Genomic DNA, 17,527 nt, shown 5'->3' on the forward strand with positions numbered 1-17,527 from the left:
GAATAGCATGTACTGCCCTCTGGTGGCTGAAGTTGGAATAGCATGTACTGCCCTCTAGTGGCTGGAGTTGGAATAGCATGTACTGCCCTCTGGTGGCGGAAGTTGGAATAACAATGTACTGCCCTCTGGTGGCTGAAGTTGGAATAGCATGTACTGCCCTCTGGTGGCTGAAGTTGGAATAGCATGTACTGCCCTCTGGTGGCTGAAGTTGGAATAGCATGTACTGCCCTCTAGTGGCTGGAGTTGGAATAACATGTACTGCCCTCTGGTGGCTGAAGTTAGAATAGCATGTACTGCCCTCTGGTGGCTGATGTAGTAAATTGGATTTGATTTTGTTTTCAGATAAATAAAGAATTTTAAAATAAAACACCAGGATTTCTTGGTGCCTTCAAGTCATGACAGTCTGATAATCTGTACTGAAGCTTTGTTAACAGTTGAACCCAGTCCTGCTGTAACTCTTACACTGTATTATTCCTGACACAGCAGTGAACCGACTCACATTAATCCCATTCTTGAACTACATATGCTCAGTTCATATGAATTTAGAATTTTACACAACTGTTCTGTGTATGTTTTATAACTCCTGTCACTTCAATCCATATCTACATTTTAATTGTTGTTATTCACCATTTCTGACTTTGTTACTTTATATTACGTATATATAGAATTTGTGTTTCAAATTTTTTCAACTGATCAGCCTTAATAGGTCAATCATCACAGCTGGATGAATTATTTTTTTGTGTGTGACATCAAATTAATTAACTGGGAGGGGATCCAACATCATTTAAACAAGAAACACAACTTGTTTGGGTGCTGACACTGGCTATTTTGCCAGGGGCCTGTAGTGTCTGAAGGACTACCAGGGGCATGAAACTTTGCTGTGGGCAGTTATTTGAGAGGCTCCACAGAGTCACCATGTCAGCAGGGTCCATGGAGGGAGGGGTTTACCCCCCTGCTAGATAATAACTCTGGGGCTTGCTGGAGGCTGGATTCTGGGATGGAGCCTCCTAAATACAGCTTTCAGTGTGAGCACAGCTTCAAGCCGTGAGTGAGGTCCCACCAGGGGCCCCTGCTGGATGCCGATATCTCCAAAATGTTTGCTGTTGCACTCGTTCACTGATAAATATGTTCCTTCCATAAACATGCACTGTGGACATCCTGTCATATCCTGCAGGCACTCATTTAAAACTTCAACACAACACCACGTCTACCTGGCAGCAATAACACACACTCATTCAGTTCAGACTGATTCAAGACATGTTATTAAATCAGATGGACACACACCTGAAGTCACCTGACTTCTTGTAAGTAGAGAAGGGGGAGGAACCCTGAAAGTGAAAGTGTTCAGGTAGTTCAGACTCCATTTTGAGTCGACGGAGCAGAAGGAGGAGAAGTGAAGGCTGAGGCAGGGTGAGTGTTATTTTGTGTTATTGTTTGAATCATTTCTCTGTTTTTCTCCTGAAGACTCAGTCAGTTTTTCTCCCTGTGGAGTTTGCATGTCCTCCCCATGCTAGCGTGGGTTCTCTCTGGGTACCCCGGCTTCCTCCCACAATCCAAAGACATGCACATTAGGTTAATTGGTAACTCTAAATTGCCTGTAGGTGTGAGAGTGAGTGGTTGTCTGTCTGTCTGTCTGTATGTGGCCCTGCGATTGGCTGGCGACCAGTCCAGGGTGTACCCCGCCTCTCGCCTGAAGTCAATTGGGATAGGCTCCAGCTCCCCCCGCGATCCTGATGGATAAGCGGTATAGAAAATGGATGGATGGACTGGAGAGGAAAGAAATGTCAGAATGAGCTGAAGGTCATGATGGACTGAATAATACACATCAAACCTACTGTAACCCAAGACACACAAACAGATGAGCAGAAAGCAGGTGGAGCGCTGGCTGCTTTTATTACACTGTATAAACTCTGTGTGTGTGCAGAGAGAGATTAGAGCTACTTCCTGCTCTCTCAGTCTCGGTGTGGCTCTTGAACAAGCTTGTTTCTTTCCTGTTCTCACAGTCGGTGTTCCTGCTTTACCTCTCAGACTGACTCCTGTCCTGAAGATGAGTGTGTGTGTGGAGGAAGAGGAGGACAGAGCAGAGTCTGCAGTGTCCAGCTGTCTGTCTCTGAAGAGTGACCGGTCCAAAGATTTCCCTCCATACTTCAGTAATGAACCTGGACCCTCAGACACAACGTAAGAGACTTTGTTTTTTACTGTAAACTGACCTGAAGGAAGCTAAAATATTCCTGATGCAGAGCTGTTTCAAACTAATTGCCCTCGCTGACGTTGTGAATGTGCCTCATAATGCCCTTTAGCACCATGTGTGACAACAAGGTGCAGTATCAATCCTTATCAGTCCTTAACAATCCACCTTTGGAGCTTTGCTGCTGCATTCATGTGGTATGAATCAACTTTGACTGTTGTCCTCGGCCGTCTGAGATTCTACGCAGTACTGACCAAATGCTTTTTATCCAACAACAGCCAACAAATGATTTTAGTTAAAGAAATGTGTCCACAGAAAGAGGAAGAGGAGCTGCGCTGTGTGTCAGGACGTCCTGAAGGATCCAGTCGGTAGCAGCTGTGGACACTGGTTCTGCAGACAGTGCATCACCTCATACTGGGACCAGTGTGCTTCATCTGGAGGCTCTTCCTGTCCCCAGTGTGCAGACAGATGCAGAGCAACACCTGGACTGCAGACAGTCAGTCAGAGCAGCTGTGAACAAAGTAAGACTGTCCATCTGTCACTGGTCTGGACTCACTAACATCTGTTGTGTCATACAGCCATGGGTGTGGTGTGGTGTGCTGAACGATGGGTTTAGACCTCCTGCCCCAACTTTGACCCTGTTTTTACTCTGTTTTAAATCAGAGCATCGATCAGTGTGTGTCTGTGTGTGTGTGTGTGTGTGTGTGTGTGTGTGTGTGTGTGTGTGTGTGCTCTTCATTATCAAATTCACTCCGTTAGCTTGTTGACAATATGCTCATATCAATGAAAAGTCTTCTCTGCCACCTCAGGCAGATTCTCACATGACATGCACACACTGCTGCTAACATCAGCTGATGATCCATCAGGACGCTGAGTTAGTGGCAGTTGTGAAGTTATAGGTGTGTTCCTGTTATCAGTGGCACCTCATCCAGCTGTTGGTCAAAGGTTAAAGAGTAACTGCCACAGGGCTGATCTGTGCCCTGATGTAACAAACACACACAGAAAGAGAGTTTAACAATCCTCAGCTGTGCAGCAGGTCTGTTTATCCTCAACCATGCAGATTAAGCAGTGACATTTTTTATGAAATATTCCTTGTAGTGAACATTGTCAGTTTTTTCCACAAAGAGTACATTACAAGCAGCAATCTATCAATGATAAAACAATCAATTTTAACAATAATCAAATTTAAAATTATGAATTTAGGAAACAAACAAAACTAAATGTAAAAGCTGCTCTACTGCCCGGCTCTCTCCATCCTCATCAAATATAACAACATCCTGATGGAGAACAGAAATACTTCTTTATAAATGTCATCACTTAAACAACTCACTGCCTTAAAACAGGTTATTTTTCTGTTCCTGCCCTTTTGAAACAACAGAACCCCATGTGTGTATAATCATTAGAAAGCCAAGGAGGTCCTCTTTACAGTGTAGTAGAACTCAGATAGACTACATTAATGATGCCTGACTCAGACAGAAGTGAATTGTCAGATCTGAAGATAGTAAGGGAGTAGCAACCCAATCATCAGAGCACAGTGGATGGGCTGGGGGGGTCTGGTTTTATCATGTTCTGGAAATAGTACGAGCGTGACCCATTGGCAGCACAATATGCAAGTACAAGGGACTTGAATCGGCCAACGGTAGCCAGTCCAGGTTGCAGAGGAGCTGTGTAGTGTGGGAGAACTTGGAAAGGTTGAAACCAGCCGGCTGCTGCATTCTGGATGAGCTTCAGAGGTCAGATGGATCGTGCAGGCTGAGCAGCCAGGAGCCAGTTGGAGTAATCCAGGCACAATGGTCCTGAACCAGAAGCTGCACCAGCTCCTGGGTGAAGAAAGGGCTCCGGGCTAAAACACTATGGTGGAGGACAAACAAAAGACATGTACATAGGCAGTGACTGACCATAACTACATGACTGAGCTTCAGTCATAAGATGAATCTGAGAGGTGAATGGCTGGTGATGGCAGAGGACAAAGCAGTAAGAGTGGATGCTGTGAGCAGGCTGGAGCTGCACAAGCGTTGAATGCAAGCAGGAGGGCAGAAAGGCAGATGAAGGGTTATCCTGAGGCACAAGGGAACACAGTAACAGGCCAGGAACAGGTGAGCACAGGTGTTCAGCAGGGAGAGTGAGCAAAGGAGCTGCACAATACACAAACCCAGACAAGGAGAGACACTGGAAACAAGGGAAAAACTCCAAAAGTGGACTTTATTCATTTTCTTATATTCATCATTTTTATGGGTCATGAAACAACCAGCACATTGTCAAACTGTCTTTGCTTTGTTTCAATCTTTTTCTCTTTTTAAGTGAATGGTGGTCTGCAGGAGGTTCTAGATGAACATAAGATCAGCCTGAGGAGGAGATGTGAACATGTGACTGAAGGAAGTGATGAAGCAGGAAGTGGAACCTTCCTCAACACAATCTTCACTGAGCTCTTCATCACAGAGGGGCAGAGCGAAGAGGTTAATACCCAACATGAGGTGAGGCAGCTGGAGACGACTTCCAAGAAGAAGAGCCTCCATGGCGCTCCAATCAAGTGCCAGGACATCTTTAAAGCCTTACCTCACCAACAGACACCCATTAGAGTCGCTCTGACGAACGGCGTCGCCGGCGTCGGAAAAACCTTCTCAGTGCAGAAGTTCACTCTGGACTGGGCGGAGGGTTTGGAAAACCAAGATGTCAGTCTGGTGGTTCTGCTTTCGTTCAGGGAGCTGAACCTGATCAGAGACGAGCAGCTCAGTCTTCTCAGCCTGCTCCATGTTTTCCATCCAACGTTACAGAAGGTCACCGCAGAGAAGCTCGCCGTCTGTAAACTGTTGTTCATCTTTGACGGCCTGGATGAAAGCAGACTGTCACTGGATTTCAACAACAAGGAGGTCGTTTCTGACGTCACCCAGAAGTCGCCGGTCAACGTGCTGCTGACAAACCTCATCAAGGGGAATCTGCTTCCAGCGGCTCTCGTCTGGATCACTTCCCGACCTGCAGCAGCCAATCAGATCCCTCCTGCATGTGTTGACAGGGTAACAGAGGTACGAGGCTTCACTGACGCCCAGAAGGAGGAGTACTTCAGGAGGAGAGTCAGTGATGAAGATCTGTCCAGCAGGATCATCTCACACGTCAAGGCCTCCAGGAGCCTCCACATTATGTGTCAGATCCCAGTCTTCTGCTGGATCACTGCCACAGTTCTGGAGCACATGTTGACTACAGACCAGAGAGGAGAGCTGCCCAAGACCCTGACTGACCTGTACTCACACTTCCTGCTGGTTCAGACAAAGAGGAAGAAGCACAAGTACGAGGGGGGACATGAGACGAGTCCACAGGAGCTGATGAAGGCTGACAGGGACGTTCTCCTGAAGCTGGGGAGGCTGGCGTTTGAACAGCTGCAGAAAGGAAACATCATGTTCTACCAGGAAGACCTGGAGCAGGTCGGTCTGGACGCCATAGAGGCCTCGGTGTACTCAGCAGTTTGTACCGAGATCTTCAAAAGAGAGAGTGTGATCTTCCAGAAAACAGTCTACTGCTTCGTTCACCTGAGCGTTCAGGAGTTTCTGGCTGCAGTCTACATGTTCCACTGTTACACCAACAGGAACACAGAGGTGCTGAAGGACTTCCTGGGAGGTAGGGATCACTCATCCCTGGAAGATAAGTATCACTCATTCCTGGAAGATAAGTGTGACTCATTCCTGGAAGATTGGGATGATGAAGATGATGATGATGATGACATTGACCATTACTCATCCCTGGGTGTCTTCTTGAAGAGAGCCATGATGAAATCCTTTAAAAGCAAAAATGGTCACCTGGACCTGTTTGTCCGCTTCCTTCATGGCCTCTCTGTGGAGTCCAACCAGAGACTCTTAGGAGGCCTGCTGGGTCGGACAGACAACAGTCCAGAAGTCATTCAGAGAGCCATCGACAACCTGAAGAGGAGAAAGACGGACGAAGTCTCTCCAGACAGAAGCATCAACATCTTCCACTGTCTGACGGAGATGAACGACCACTCAGTCCATCAGAAGATCCAAGAGTTCCTGAAGTCAGGGAAGAGATTAAAGAAGAAGCTCTCAGAGATCCACTGCTCAGCTCTGGCCTACATGCTGCAGATGTCAGAGGAGGTTCTGGAGGAGTTGGACCTGGAGAAGTACAACACAACACGGGAGGGACGACAGAGGCTGATTCCAGCTGTGAGGAACTGCAGAAAAGTTCGGTAAGTTCTTAAAATAGTGATCTGTTTGTTCTTGAGTTGTTTCAAATACTTTGACAACAAAAGAAAACATTGACTCTTCAGTTGGTTTTGTTTTCTAGCTGTCAAATAAATGATCACAGCCTTCTGCTTATTTCTAATAATTGTAATATTGTTGCTGTTCTTCTATCTACCTTCCTTTGGGTGATGGAGGCCTCATACAGCCCTGGTAAAACAAATGCTGCACTGCAGAGGTGTGATGTCAAAGCAAAGCTCCAATCAGGAAATGTTAAACTATTTCATCATCACATGCATGATATCAATATCAGGTGTCCTCTTTTATAATATGATGCTTTGTAATTTCTGTTTCATGACAGGCTGTCTGGCTGTTCTCTCTCAGAGAGTCACTATGAAATCGTGGCCTCAGCTCTGAAGTCCAGCCCCTCCCATCTGAGAGAGCTGGAGCTGAGTCTTAATCAGCTGAAAGAGTCTGGAGTGAAGCAGCTGTCTGCTGGACTAGAGAGTCCAAACTGTGGACTGGAGACTCTGCGGTCAGTTCATGAATTTATCATAGTAGTTCATCACTTTAAACACCTGAAGAAGTTTCTTCAGAAATGATCTCTTTGTTCCAAATAGCTGAACATTTGTGAGAAAAAGGTGATAAATGGAGTGTTTGACAGGACGGTTGTGCAGCTTCCACAGAGTCACTGTTTGGTCCTTCAGTCAGTGAAGATGTAAGAGGAGCTCATTTCCATACACCGGTATCTCAGTCCTGCCTCTGTCAGTGAAGGCCTGAGCCAAATATCTTCAACTGGATGTGAGGGATTTTAAATGTTCTTTAACAACAACATCACCTCAGGTAGAGCAGCCATTGTCTTAGATGCTGACAGCAACATGAGTCGTCGTAGCAGAAACAGGTCGATGTTCACCACTACACCTGATCAACAATTATATAGACTGTTGAATGACAGTCAGTCTACCAGGTGCTGTCCTGACCCAGTCCCTGCTACATCTTTAAGGACTGTTTTGAGTGCAAGCTTCACCCTGTCAGACTCATCATTAACATGTCTTTTGAAGGTGGATGTTTTCCAGCATCCATTACAATCACTGCTAGAAAAACCACCCCTAGACACTGATGTCCTAAATAACTAGAGGCCTGTATTAAACCTTTCATTTTCAAGTGAGATACAAGAAAAGGTTGTTTTTGAAAGCTTCAGTCAGGGTTCATCTACATTATGTATTGTTTGTTCAGCCTGGACGCCTGGGGGGTCAGCTGTGCTCCTCTGGCCTCAGCTCTGAAGTCCAACCCCTCCCATCTGAGAGAGCTGCAGCTGAGGGGAGGCGACCTGCAGGATTCAGGAGTGAAGCTGCTGTGTGGTTTTCTGGAGAGTCCAGACTGCAGACTGGAGACTCTGAGGTACTAAACACCACGTTTCATATACAAGTCATATGCAAGTCATATACAAATATATGAGTCTGAGCACAAATTCAGAAAATATTAAAAGAAATGCATAATAAACACAAACAACAGCACAATGTAAATAGACACAGGCTTCATTCCTCATTGGCTGCATGAACCTTTGGGGAGAAAACTTCCAGAAGAAAACAATGTGCTCTTCTTCAGTGCTCTCATTCACTCACAGCATCAGCAGCTTCATGTGGTGATTGATATAGTGCGTCTACAAAAACTGACCTGACCCCAACAAGGTAAACAGAAAGGTTCCCTTTTCTACAATATTCACCATTGTGTGTTTCTTAATCCTTTAAACTTATTTATATAAAACAACAAAACATCTATTTATTAACTAAATCATTCCTGTTTTTAAAATAATTAAATGAACTTCAGTTACAAAGCTGACTTCAATGGCAGCTACACAATTCAAAGTGCTTCCAGGGACAGAAAGCACAATAGAAACAAGACATTAAACTGCAGGTAAAAGATGATAAAAGCACAAGAACATAAACAGTTCAAACTGAAGAGAAGATGCATTAAAAGACCATAAAAGCTTGTTTCAGTCTGCTTTCTTCTTCAGTGGTTTAGTCCATTGTCTGCAGCAGAGAAATGTTGAGCTGCACATTTCAAACTGTAATAAAGATCAATGTGCACAGAAGGATTCACTCTGAACCTCTTAAACAGCTGATTTTCATCTCTTTTTCCCGTCATGGTTTAAATAAGTGGTAATAAAAAAGACATGCATACAAAGAACAGATCAATAATCTCTATTTCAACTATCAGACAATAACAAATATATTCAGGATTTTCTTTTTCCAACATGTTTCTGAAGCTTTATGATGCTTCTAGTGACTGAAGAGTTTAAACTGAAGAAGCTGTGATTTTATGACTCCACTGTTCCTAACAGAAATATTGGAGATGACTTTTGTTCTTTGGCATCTTTCAGAAGTTTGGGATCTGGAGTCGAATCTTAAATCAGTTTCTGAGGGTTTTTATTGTGTTTGGCTGCACAACATGAGTTTGTAGAGATGGAGCCACTGGTGGAGCTGCAGAGCTGAAGAGGTGACGTCACTGCGTCTTTACTGAAGAAGCAGCACGTTGTCATGAATATTAATGAGAGCTCAGTGTCACTGTTTGTATTTTACACTGTTTAACCTGCATCCTGTTGGGTTCAGCTGTTTGGAGATTTACTAAACGTCTCCGTTCTAAACCTTCTTCAGCTCTGAGCTGATTATTAAACGCTGAATGATTCACTGAACATCGTCTTCTAAAGTTACATCATTTATTCTTTATTCAGATTGAGGTGCTGCAGTCTGTCAGAGGTCAGCTGTGCTCCTCTGGTCTCAGCTCTGAAGTCCAACCCCTCCCATCTGAGAGATCTGCAGCTGAGTGGAAACAAGCTGCAGGATTCAGGAGTGAAGCTGCTGTGTGGTTTTCTGGAGAGTCCAGACTGCAGACTGGAGACTCTGAGGTCAGTTCACTGACTCTCTGTCACTATTGTAGATCTGATGTGTTCAGTTAACAACTGAACCTCATTTCTCTTCATATATAACTAAGATGCATGAAGTTGTTCGTTTCCTCTCTGAGTTGAGTGAGCAGTCACAACAGGTTTGTGCTTCTTGAAGAAAGTGTAGGAAATGTTCTCTCTTAGTTTTAAAGGGAATGAATGTTTAGAATTGTTGGTAAATGGTCACATCTGAATCCAGAAGAACCTCTGAACTAATATCTGTTTTAAACTGATCAAGTTTACTCACTGAAGTAGAAACATTTCTTTGGTTTCTGTTGATTTCAGTGTGTTCACCAATAATGTCTGATCACTGACATTGATCTTCAGAACACACTCACTCATATATAGAGGGACTCTCAGAGATCAGAGCCTGTTTCTAAATGCAGCTGTTTAAAGGACCAATGTAGAACTGATCCTCTGATTCCAGACCTGACTGAGATCAGCAGCATGTTATTGATCATCAATAGGTGTCTGAATGTTGTGCTGACATTTGGATGATGTCTGTAGAAGGTGGACATGATGCTGATCCACAGTAACTATGAGAAAGTCTCTCTGCTCCTTTTAGGGAAAAGCTCATATTATGAATGAATGTTTGTCTCCATCATTTATTCTTTATTCAGATTGAAGGACTGCAGTCTGTCAGAGGTCAGCTGTGCTCCTCTGGTCTCAGCTCTGAAGTCCAACCCCTCCCATCTGAGAGATCTGGAGCTGAGTAACAACAAGCTGCAGGATTCAGGAGTGAAGCTGCTGTGTGGTTTTCTGGAGAGTCCAGACTGCAGACTGGAGACTCTGAGGTACTAAACACCACGTTTGACTTCTGTGCTCAGATTAATATGATGTGAAGGTTGTGGTGACGTTAAACTTGTGAAATTATTATTATTAAACTGGGGATACTGAACCACACTCAGTATGTTAATGCTAAAGTGTCTTTTCCTCTAAATCCATCCTGACATCTTTGGCATCTTTCAGAAGTTTGGGATCTGGAGTCGAATCTTAAATCAGTTTCTGAGGGTTTTTATTGTGTTTGGCTGCATAACATGAGTTTGTAGAGATGGAGCCACTGGTGGAGCTGCAGAGTTGAAGAGGTGACGTCACTGCGTCTTTACTGAAGAAGCAGCACGTTGTCATGAATATTAATGAGAGCTCAGTGTCACTGTTTGTATTTTACACTGTTTAACCTGCATCCTGTTGGCTTCAGCTGTTTGGAGATTTACTAAACGTCTCCGTTCTAAACCTTCTTCAGCTCTGAGCTGATTATTAAACACTGAATGATTTCAGTGAACATCGTCTTCTAAAGTTACATCATTTAATCTTTATTCAGATTGAGGTGCTGCAGTCTGTCAGAGGTCAGCTGTGCTCCTCTGGTCTCAGCTCTGAAGTCCAACCCCTCCCATCTGAGAGATCTGGAGCTGAGTCACAACAAGCTGCAGGATTCAGGAGTGAAGCTGCTGTGTGGTTTTCTGGAGAGTCCAGACTGCAGACTGGAGACTCTGAGGTCAGTTCACTGACTCTCTGTCACTATTGTAGATCTGATGTGTTCAGTTAACAACTGAACCTCATTTCTCTTCATATATAACTAACAACCTTAAAGATGTAAATATCCTCTTGTTCATATTTTCATGTTTCCTGGATTAAATTCAGTGTGCAGCCACAACAGATCTGTGTTTGTTGAAGAAAGTGTAGAAAATGTCCTCTGTTGGTGGTTAAAGTGAGTTCATGCTCAGAATTATTGGTAAATGGTCACATCTACATTCAGAAGATCCCCTGAATCATTATCTGTTTTTAAATGGATCACGTTTACCTCCTGAAGCAGAAATGTTCCTACTTCTGTTCCAATGTGCTGATCGACGTCTGATCAACCATATTGATCCTTCAGACCAGAAAAGTATTGATCTTCCAGACCTGATTGAGATCAGCAGCATGTTATTAATGGTTATTTGTCCGTAGAAGGTCGACATGATGCTGATCCACAGTAACACAATGAGAAAGTCTCTCTGCTCCTTTTAGGGAAAAGCTCATTGATGAGGACACAGTGATGCTGAGCTGCAGATTCAAACCCTCAACACTTCTGACTGCATTTTATATGGATTTTTAGCTCCATCATTTATTCTTTATTCAGATTGATGTTCTGCAGTCTGTCAGAGGTCAGCTGTGCTCCTCTGGCCTCAGCTCTGAAGTCCAACCCCTCCCATCTGAGAGAGCTGGAGCTGTTTGGAAACGAGCTGCAGGATTCAGGAGTGAAGCTGCTGTCTGATCTTGTGGAGAGTCCAGACTGCAGACTGGAGACTCTGAGGTACTAAACACTGTTAGTAGTCAAGTCAGTTTCATTTATAGAGCCGAACATCACTAACTCTACATTTTCCCCAAACATGCTTCACAGTCTTTACAGCACACGACACCCTGTTTTTAGGAGCTTGATCTGGATCAGGAGAAACTGGCCCCAAACTAAAGTTTAACGGGGAAACAAATCAAAGAAACCTGAGGAAGAGCAGCAGACACACAGTGGATGAGCTGTGTTCAGAACAGACCACTAGAAAGTCACAGTTCAGACAATCAGGACGACTAAATTCTAGATAGTAAACGTACCTGAAGAACATGGATCTGGGGGGAACTGGGGCGACATCAGATGGGACCAGAGTCACATGGCCTCCTCTTCACCAAGCAGAGCTGGAGTGAGAGAGACTGCATGAACACACAGGAGGCAAAGCTGAGGCAGGAGAAAGGCAGACAGCTCAGACACTCACAGAATCTAGTCTGGGGGGTGTTAGAACTGAGCATGTGCAAACTGAGAACAACCAAAAGTGGCAAAAAGGCTTTTCATAGAGGTGAATAATGAAATCAGCAGTATTAAAAATCCAATCAGAGTCGCTGAAGACATCAGTGAGAGTCAGGTGGTTTCTAGAAGAGCCCACGGAGGAGCCTGTTTCTGGGACAAAGCTGTTTTCTACTGGATAGAGATCCTTTTACCACAAGAGCCTCAAATGAGCTGAATGTTTGGAGAAAGTCTGGAGTTTAAACAGACAGAATGACCTGTAGATCAATGCGACACCCCCACCTCGTTAAGGGCCGAGCAGCACGAGCATCGGTGTGGTGGAGGAAACATTTGCTTTCTGCTGAGTCCCAAATCCAGTAAAGCACTCACAGCCTGGCTAATCAGTAACAGAACCAGAGTTGATCAGAAAGGCTTTGATAGACGATGATGTGATGTTTCTGAACCCAAACATCAGGGTCTTGTTGTGGCCGCAGCTCTCAGTAATAGTCCAGTCTGTAGAGCTCCAGTTGATGTCTGACTGACGACTTCATCCTGATGTTACTAGTGCAGCACAGATGACCATGTTGCTAATGCTAGTGGAAGTGTGTTTGTGGTTTCTCCCTACGTGATGCTAGCACCCTCAGTCCCAAAGTGGCCCCCGGTAGACAGACGCAGCACGTGAGGCCGCACTAGCTGTGGGCTGAACAGGCTCAGGGTGAACTACCGAGGCAGCAGTAGAGGCTAGCCCCCAATGCTACTTGCTGTCCTGCACATGGGCTCTAATGTATTTAGCACGTCACCAAAGCCGTCGCTCTCAGTCTCCATTGTCGCCCACATAGTCACCAGGTGAGTGCTGACATCTGTCGTGCTTCCACTGTGCTTGTTCTCCGTTCTGCAGACCTTTCAGACGGCCACACTTTGGTCCACTTTTCTGTCCTTCATCTAAAATCCACATGTCCTCCAAACCTTACATCTTTAATTTGATGGCGCTCTGTAAATTGTGTCAGTGTTGTCGGATATGTTCTAGTTTTTACCTCCAAGCCAACGATCAGACACCCCTGCTGTGGCAGGTTGGTCTTCAGAGGAACATTGTCCTGAATAAATAAATCATTTCACTTCATTTATTCTTTATTCAGATTGAGTGGCTGCAGTCTGTCAGAGGTCAGCTGTGCTCATCTGGCCTCAGCTCTGAAGTCCAACCCCTCCCATCTGAGAGAGCTGCAGCTGTTTGGAAACAAGCTGCAGGATTCAGGAGTGAAGCTGCTGTGTGGTTTTCTGGAGAGTCCAGACTGCAGACTGGAGACTCTGAGGTCAGTTCACTGACTCTCTGTCACTATTGTAGATCTGATGTGTTCAGTTAACAACTGAACCTCATTTCTCTTCATATATAACTAAGATGCATGAAGTTGTTCATTTCCTTTCTGAGTTGAGTGAGCAGTCACAACAGGTTTGTGCTTGTTGAAGAAAGTGTAGGAAATGTTCTCTCTTAGTTTTAAAGGGAATGAATGTTTAGAATTGTTGGTAAATGGTCACATCTGAATCCAGAAGAACCTCTGAACTAATATCTGTTTTAAACTGATCAAGTTTACTCACTGAAGTAGAAACATTTCTTTGGTTTCTGTTGATTTCAGTGTGTTCACCAATAATGTCTGATCACTGACATTGATCTTCAGAACACACTCACTCATATATAGAGGGACTCTCAGAGATCAGAGCCTGTTTCTAAATGCAGCTGTTTAAAGGACCAATGTAGAACTGATCCTCTGATTCCAGACCTGACTGAGATCAGCAGCATGTTATTGATCATCAATAGGTGTCTGAATGTTGTGCTGACATTTGGATGATGTCTGTAGAAGGTGGACATGATGCTGATCCACAGTAACTATGAGAAAGTCTCTCTGCTCCTTTTAGGGAAAAGCTCATATTATGAATGAATGTTTGTCTCCATCATTTATTCTTTATTCAGATTGATGTGCTGCAGACTGTCAGAGGTCAGCTGTGCTCCTCTGGTCTCAGCTCTGAAGTCCAACCCCTCCCATCTGAGAGATCTGGAGCTGAGTGGAAACAAGCTGCAGGATTCAGGAGTGAAGCTGCTGTGTGGTTTTCTGGAGAGTCCAGACTGCAGACTGGAGACTCTGAGGTCAGTTCACTGACTCTCTGTCACTATTGTAGATCTGATGTGTTCAGTTAACAACTGAACCTCATTTCTCTTCATATATAACTAAGATGCATGAAGTTGTTCATTTCCTTTCTGAGTTGAGTGAGCAGTCACAACAGGTTTGTGCTTCTTGAAGAAAGTGTAGGAAATGTTCTCTCTTAGTTTTAAAGGGAATGAATGTTTAGAATCAGAGCCATTTTGGTGCCCTAGGTGAGATTATGGTTTGGCGCCACCACCCCTCCGCGCGCACACACCACCCCAGTCATTAATGGACAACAGTTGTATGACAGACCTTAAAGGTTTCATTGTTAGCACACAAACAAACACACACTAAAATAACATAAATAACAATAAAAAAATAATAATTAAAGGAAATAACATAAATAAAACCAGAGTTCCTGTTTGCAAATATTTAGAAAGTCCTGACAGCTCCCACAATATGAACAATAAAAAGGTGCTACGTTCAAACAACACAAAACAGTGCAATATAATATAAAAACAGAATACTAAAGTTACACTGTGGGTTTAAGTCAAAGTCAGTCCCAGTGACAGCAAATCTGTTTTCAACAACATAAATGGAGATGGTGCTTTGGTCAGTGAACACTTGGTAACAACAGGCCTTATAGAAGCAGAGTGTGCCAACAAGACAACATAGAACTAGAATATACAGTACAAGTTAAACATGGAGCTGCAGCAGGCAGACAGACAGACAGACAGACAGACAGGCAGACAGACAGACAGACAGACAGACTACTGATGTGTTCAACATAACATGAATCATTCTCTAGTAGTGGTTCTGCATTACTAAAATAAAAGCACTAGAATTATATAGTTCCACAGTAGCTGCAGTATCTGCAGTAGAACTATTAGGCAACTTTGCTTTATTTCAACTTAGCCGGCCTCCAGCTGTACAGATGAAAAGTCAAAGGGCATTTTTTAATGTTAGAAAAGACGACACCCCTACACTGGGACCTCTTCTCTTCTCTGCCTCCTCTTCTCTCCGCTCCCTGAAAGCCTCACCTGAGGGCTCGGGCCTTTTCATGATGACAAATATGACTTGTTGACTTCTGTCAAAAGGAACCGCTACCTGAGAAGAGCACCGATGACTCGTCCCACCCTCTCTCACAGTGCACGGTGCAGGACAGGACGGGAAGGGGGGGGGCACGAGGAACAGACAGACAGACCACGAGGAAAGGGTGCCAGTCGGGGAGGCAAATTATTACTGTTATTTATCTTATTTTATTTATTGTTTTAATTGTTTTGTTTTTGAGGGCTTGCAGCAGCGCCCCTCCAGCAGGTGGCGCTCTAGGCGCCCGCCTATATGGCCTATGCCATATAGGGCCATATAGGGCACACACACACACACACACTCATATATAGAGGGACTCTCAGAGATCAGAGCCTGTTTCTAAATGCAGCTGTTTAAAGGACCAATGTAGAACTGATCCTCTGATTCCAGACCTGACTGAGATCAGCAGCATGTTATTGATCATCAATAGGTGTCTGAATGTTGTGCTGACATTTGGATGATGTCTGTAGAAGGTGGACATGATGCTGATCCACAGTAACTATGAGAAAGTCTCTCTGCTCCTTTTAGGGAAAAGCTCATATTATGAATGAATGTTTGTCTCCATCATTTATTCTTTATTCAGATTGAAGGACTGCAGTCTGTCAGAGGTCAGCTGTGCTCCTCTGGTCTCAGCTCTGAAGTCCAACCCCTCCCATCTGAGAGATCTGGAGCTGAGTCACAACAAGCTGCAGGATTCAGGAGTGAAGCTGCTGTGTGGTTTTCTGGAGAGTCCAGACTGCAGACTGAAGACTCTGAGGTACTAAACACCAGGTTTGACTTCTGTGCTCAGATTAATATGATGTGAAGGTTGTGGTGACGTTAAACTTGTGAAATTATTATTATTATTATTCTTGCTATTATTAAACTGGGGATACTGAACCACACTCAGTATGTTAATGCTAAAGTGTCTTTTCCTCTAAATCCATCCTGACATCTTTGGCATCTTTCAGAAGTTTGGGATCTGGAGTCGAATCTTAAATCAGTTTCTGAGGGTTTTTATTGTGTTTGGCTGCACAACATGAGTTTGTAGAGATGGAGCCACTGGTGGAGCTGCAGAGTTGAAGAGGTGACGTCACTGCGTCTTTACTGAAGAAGCAGCACGTTGTCATGAATATTAATGAGAGCTCAGTGTCACTGTTTGTATTTTACACTGTTTAACCTGCATCCTGTTGGCTTCAGCTGTTTGGAGATTTACTAAACGTCTCCGTTCTAAACCTTCTTCAGCTCTGAGCTGATTATTAAACGCTGAATGATTTCAGTGAACATCGTCTTCTAAAGTTACATCATTTATTCTTTATTCAGGTTGTGGCGCTGCAGTCTGTCAGAGGTCAGCTGTGCTCCTCTGGTCTCAGCTCTGAAGTCCAACCCCTCCCATCTGAGAGAGCTGCAGCTGAGTGGAAACAAGCTGCAGGATTCAGGAGTGAAGCTGCTGTGTGGTTTTCTGGAGAGTCCAGACTGCAGACTGGAGACTCTGAGGTCAGTTCACTGACTCTCTGTCACTATTGTAGATCTGATGTGTTCAGTTAACAACTGAACCTCATTTCTCTTCATATATAACTAACAACCTTAAAGATGTAAATATCCTCTTGTTCATATTTTCATGTTTCCTGGATTAAATTCAGTGTGCAGCCACAACAGATCTGTGTTTGTTGAAGAAAGTGTAGAAAATGTCCTCTGTTGGTGGTTAAAGTGAGTTCATGCTCAGAATTATTGGTAAATGGTCACATCTACATTCAGAAGATCCCCTGAATCATTATCTGTTTTTAAATGGATCACGTTTACCTCCTGAAGCAGAAATGTTCCTACTTCTGTTCCAATGTGCTGATCGACGTCTGATCAACCATATTGATCCTTCAGACCAGAAAAGTATTGATCTTCCAGACCTGACTGAGATCAGCAGCATGTTATTAATGGTTATTTGTCCGTAGAAGGTCGACATGATGCTGATCCACAGTAACACAATGAGAAAGTCTCTCTGCTCCTTTTAGGGAAAAGCTCATTGATGAGGACACAGTGATGCTGAGCTGCAGATTCAAACCCTCAACACTTCTGACTGCATTTTATATGGATTTTTAGCTCCATCATTTATTCTTTATTCAGATTGAGTAACTGCAGTCTGTCAGAGGTCAGCTGTGCTCATCTGGCCTCAGCTCTGAAGTCCAACCCCTCCCATCTGAGAGATCTGGAGCTGAGTGACAACAAGCTGCAGGATTCAGGAGTGAAGCTGCT

General features: G+C 44.1%; 1 protein-coding gene across 3 annotated transcripts in view; it reads left to right on the top strand.

Annotated features, from left to right (window-relative positions):
• The window catches only part of LOC139221065 (NLR family CARD domain-containing protein 3-like), a 191,847-nt gene that overhangs the window by 26,317 nt on the left and 148,003 nt on the right, over window positions 1-17,527 (top strand). For 2 of the 3 annotated variants that reach the window (XM_070852971.1, XM_070852973.1), the window contains exon 4: window positions 2,029-2,178. In XM_070852971.1, the coding sequence (XP_070709072.1) occupies window positions 2,029-2,178 (150 nt within the window). Of the gene's footprint in view, window positions 1-2,028; window positions 2,179-2,503; window positions 2,710-4,489; window positions 6,384-6,736; window positions 6,911-7,611; window positions 7,777-9,109; window positions 9,284-9,939; window positions 10,114-10,640; window positions 10,815-13,207; window positions 13,382-14,037; window positions 14,212-17,527 lie in introns of all 3 variants that reach the window. The other variant, XM_070852974.1, reaches the window with a different exon arrangement.

Source organism: Pempheris klunzingeri, chromosome 21, assembly GCF_042242105.1.
Source record: "Pempheris klunzingeri isolate RE-2024b chromosome 21, fPemKlu1.hap1, whole genome shotgun sequence".
Classification (NCBI taxonomy): domain Eukaryota; kingdom Metazoa; phylum Chordata; class Actinopteri; order Acropomatiformes; family Pempheridae; genus Pempheris; species Pempheris klunzingeri.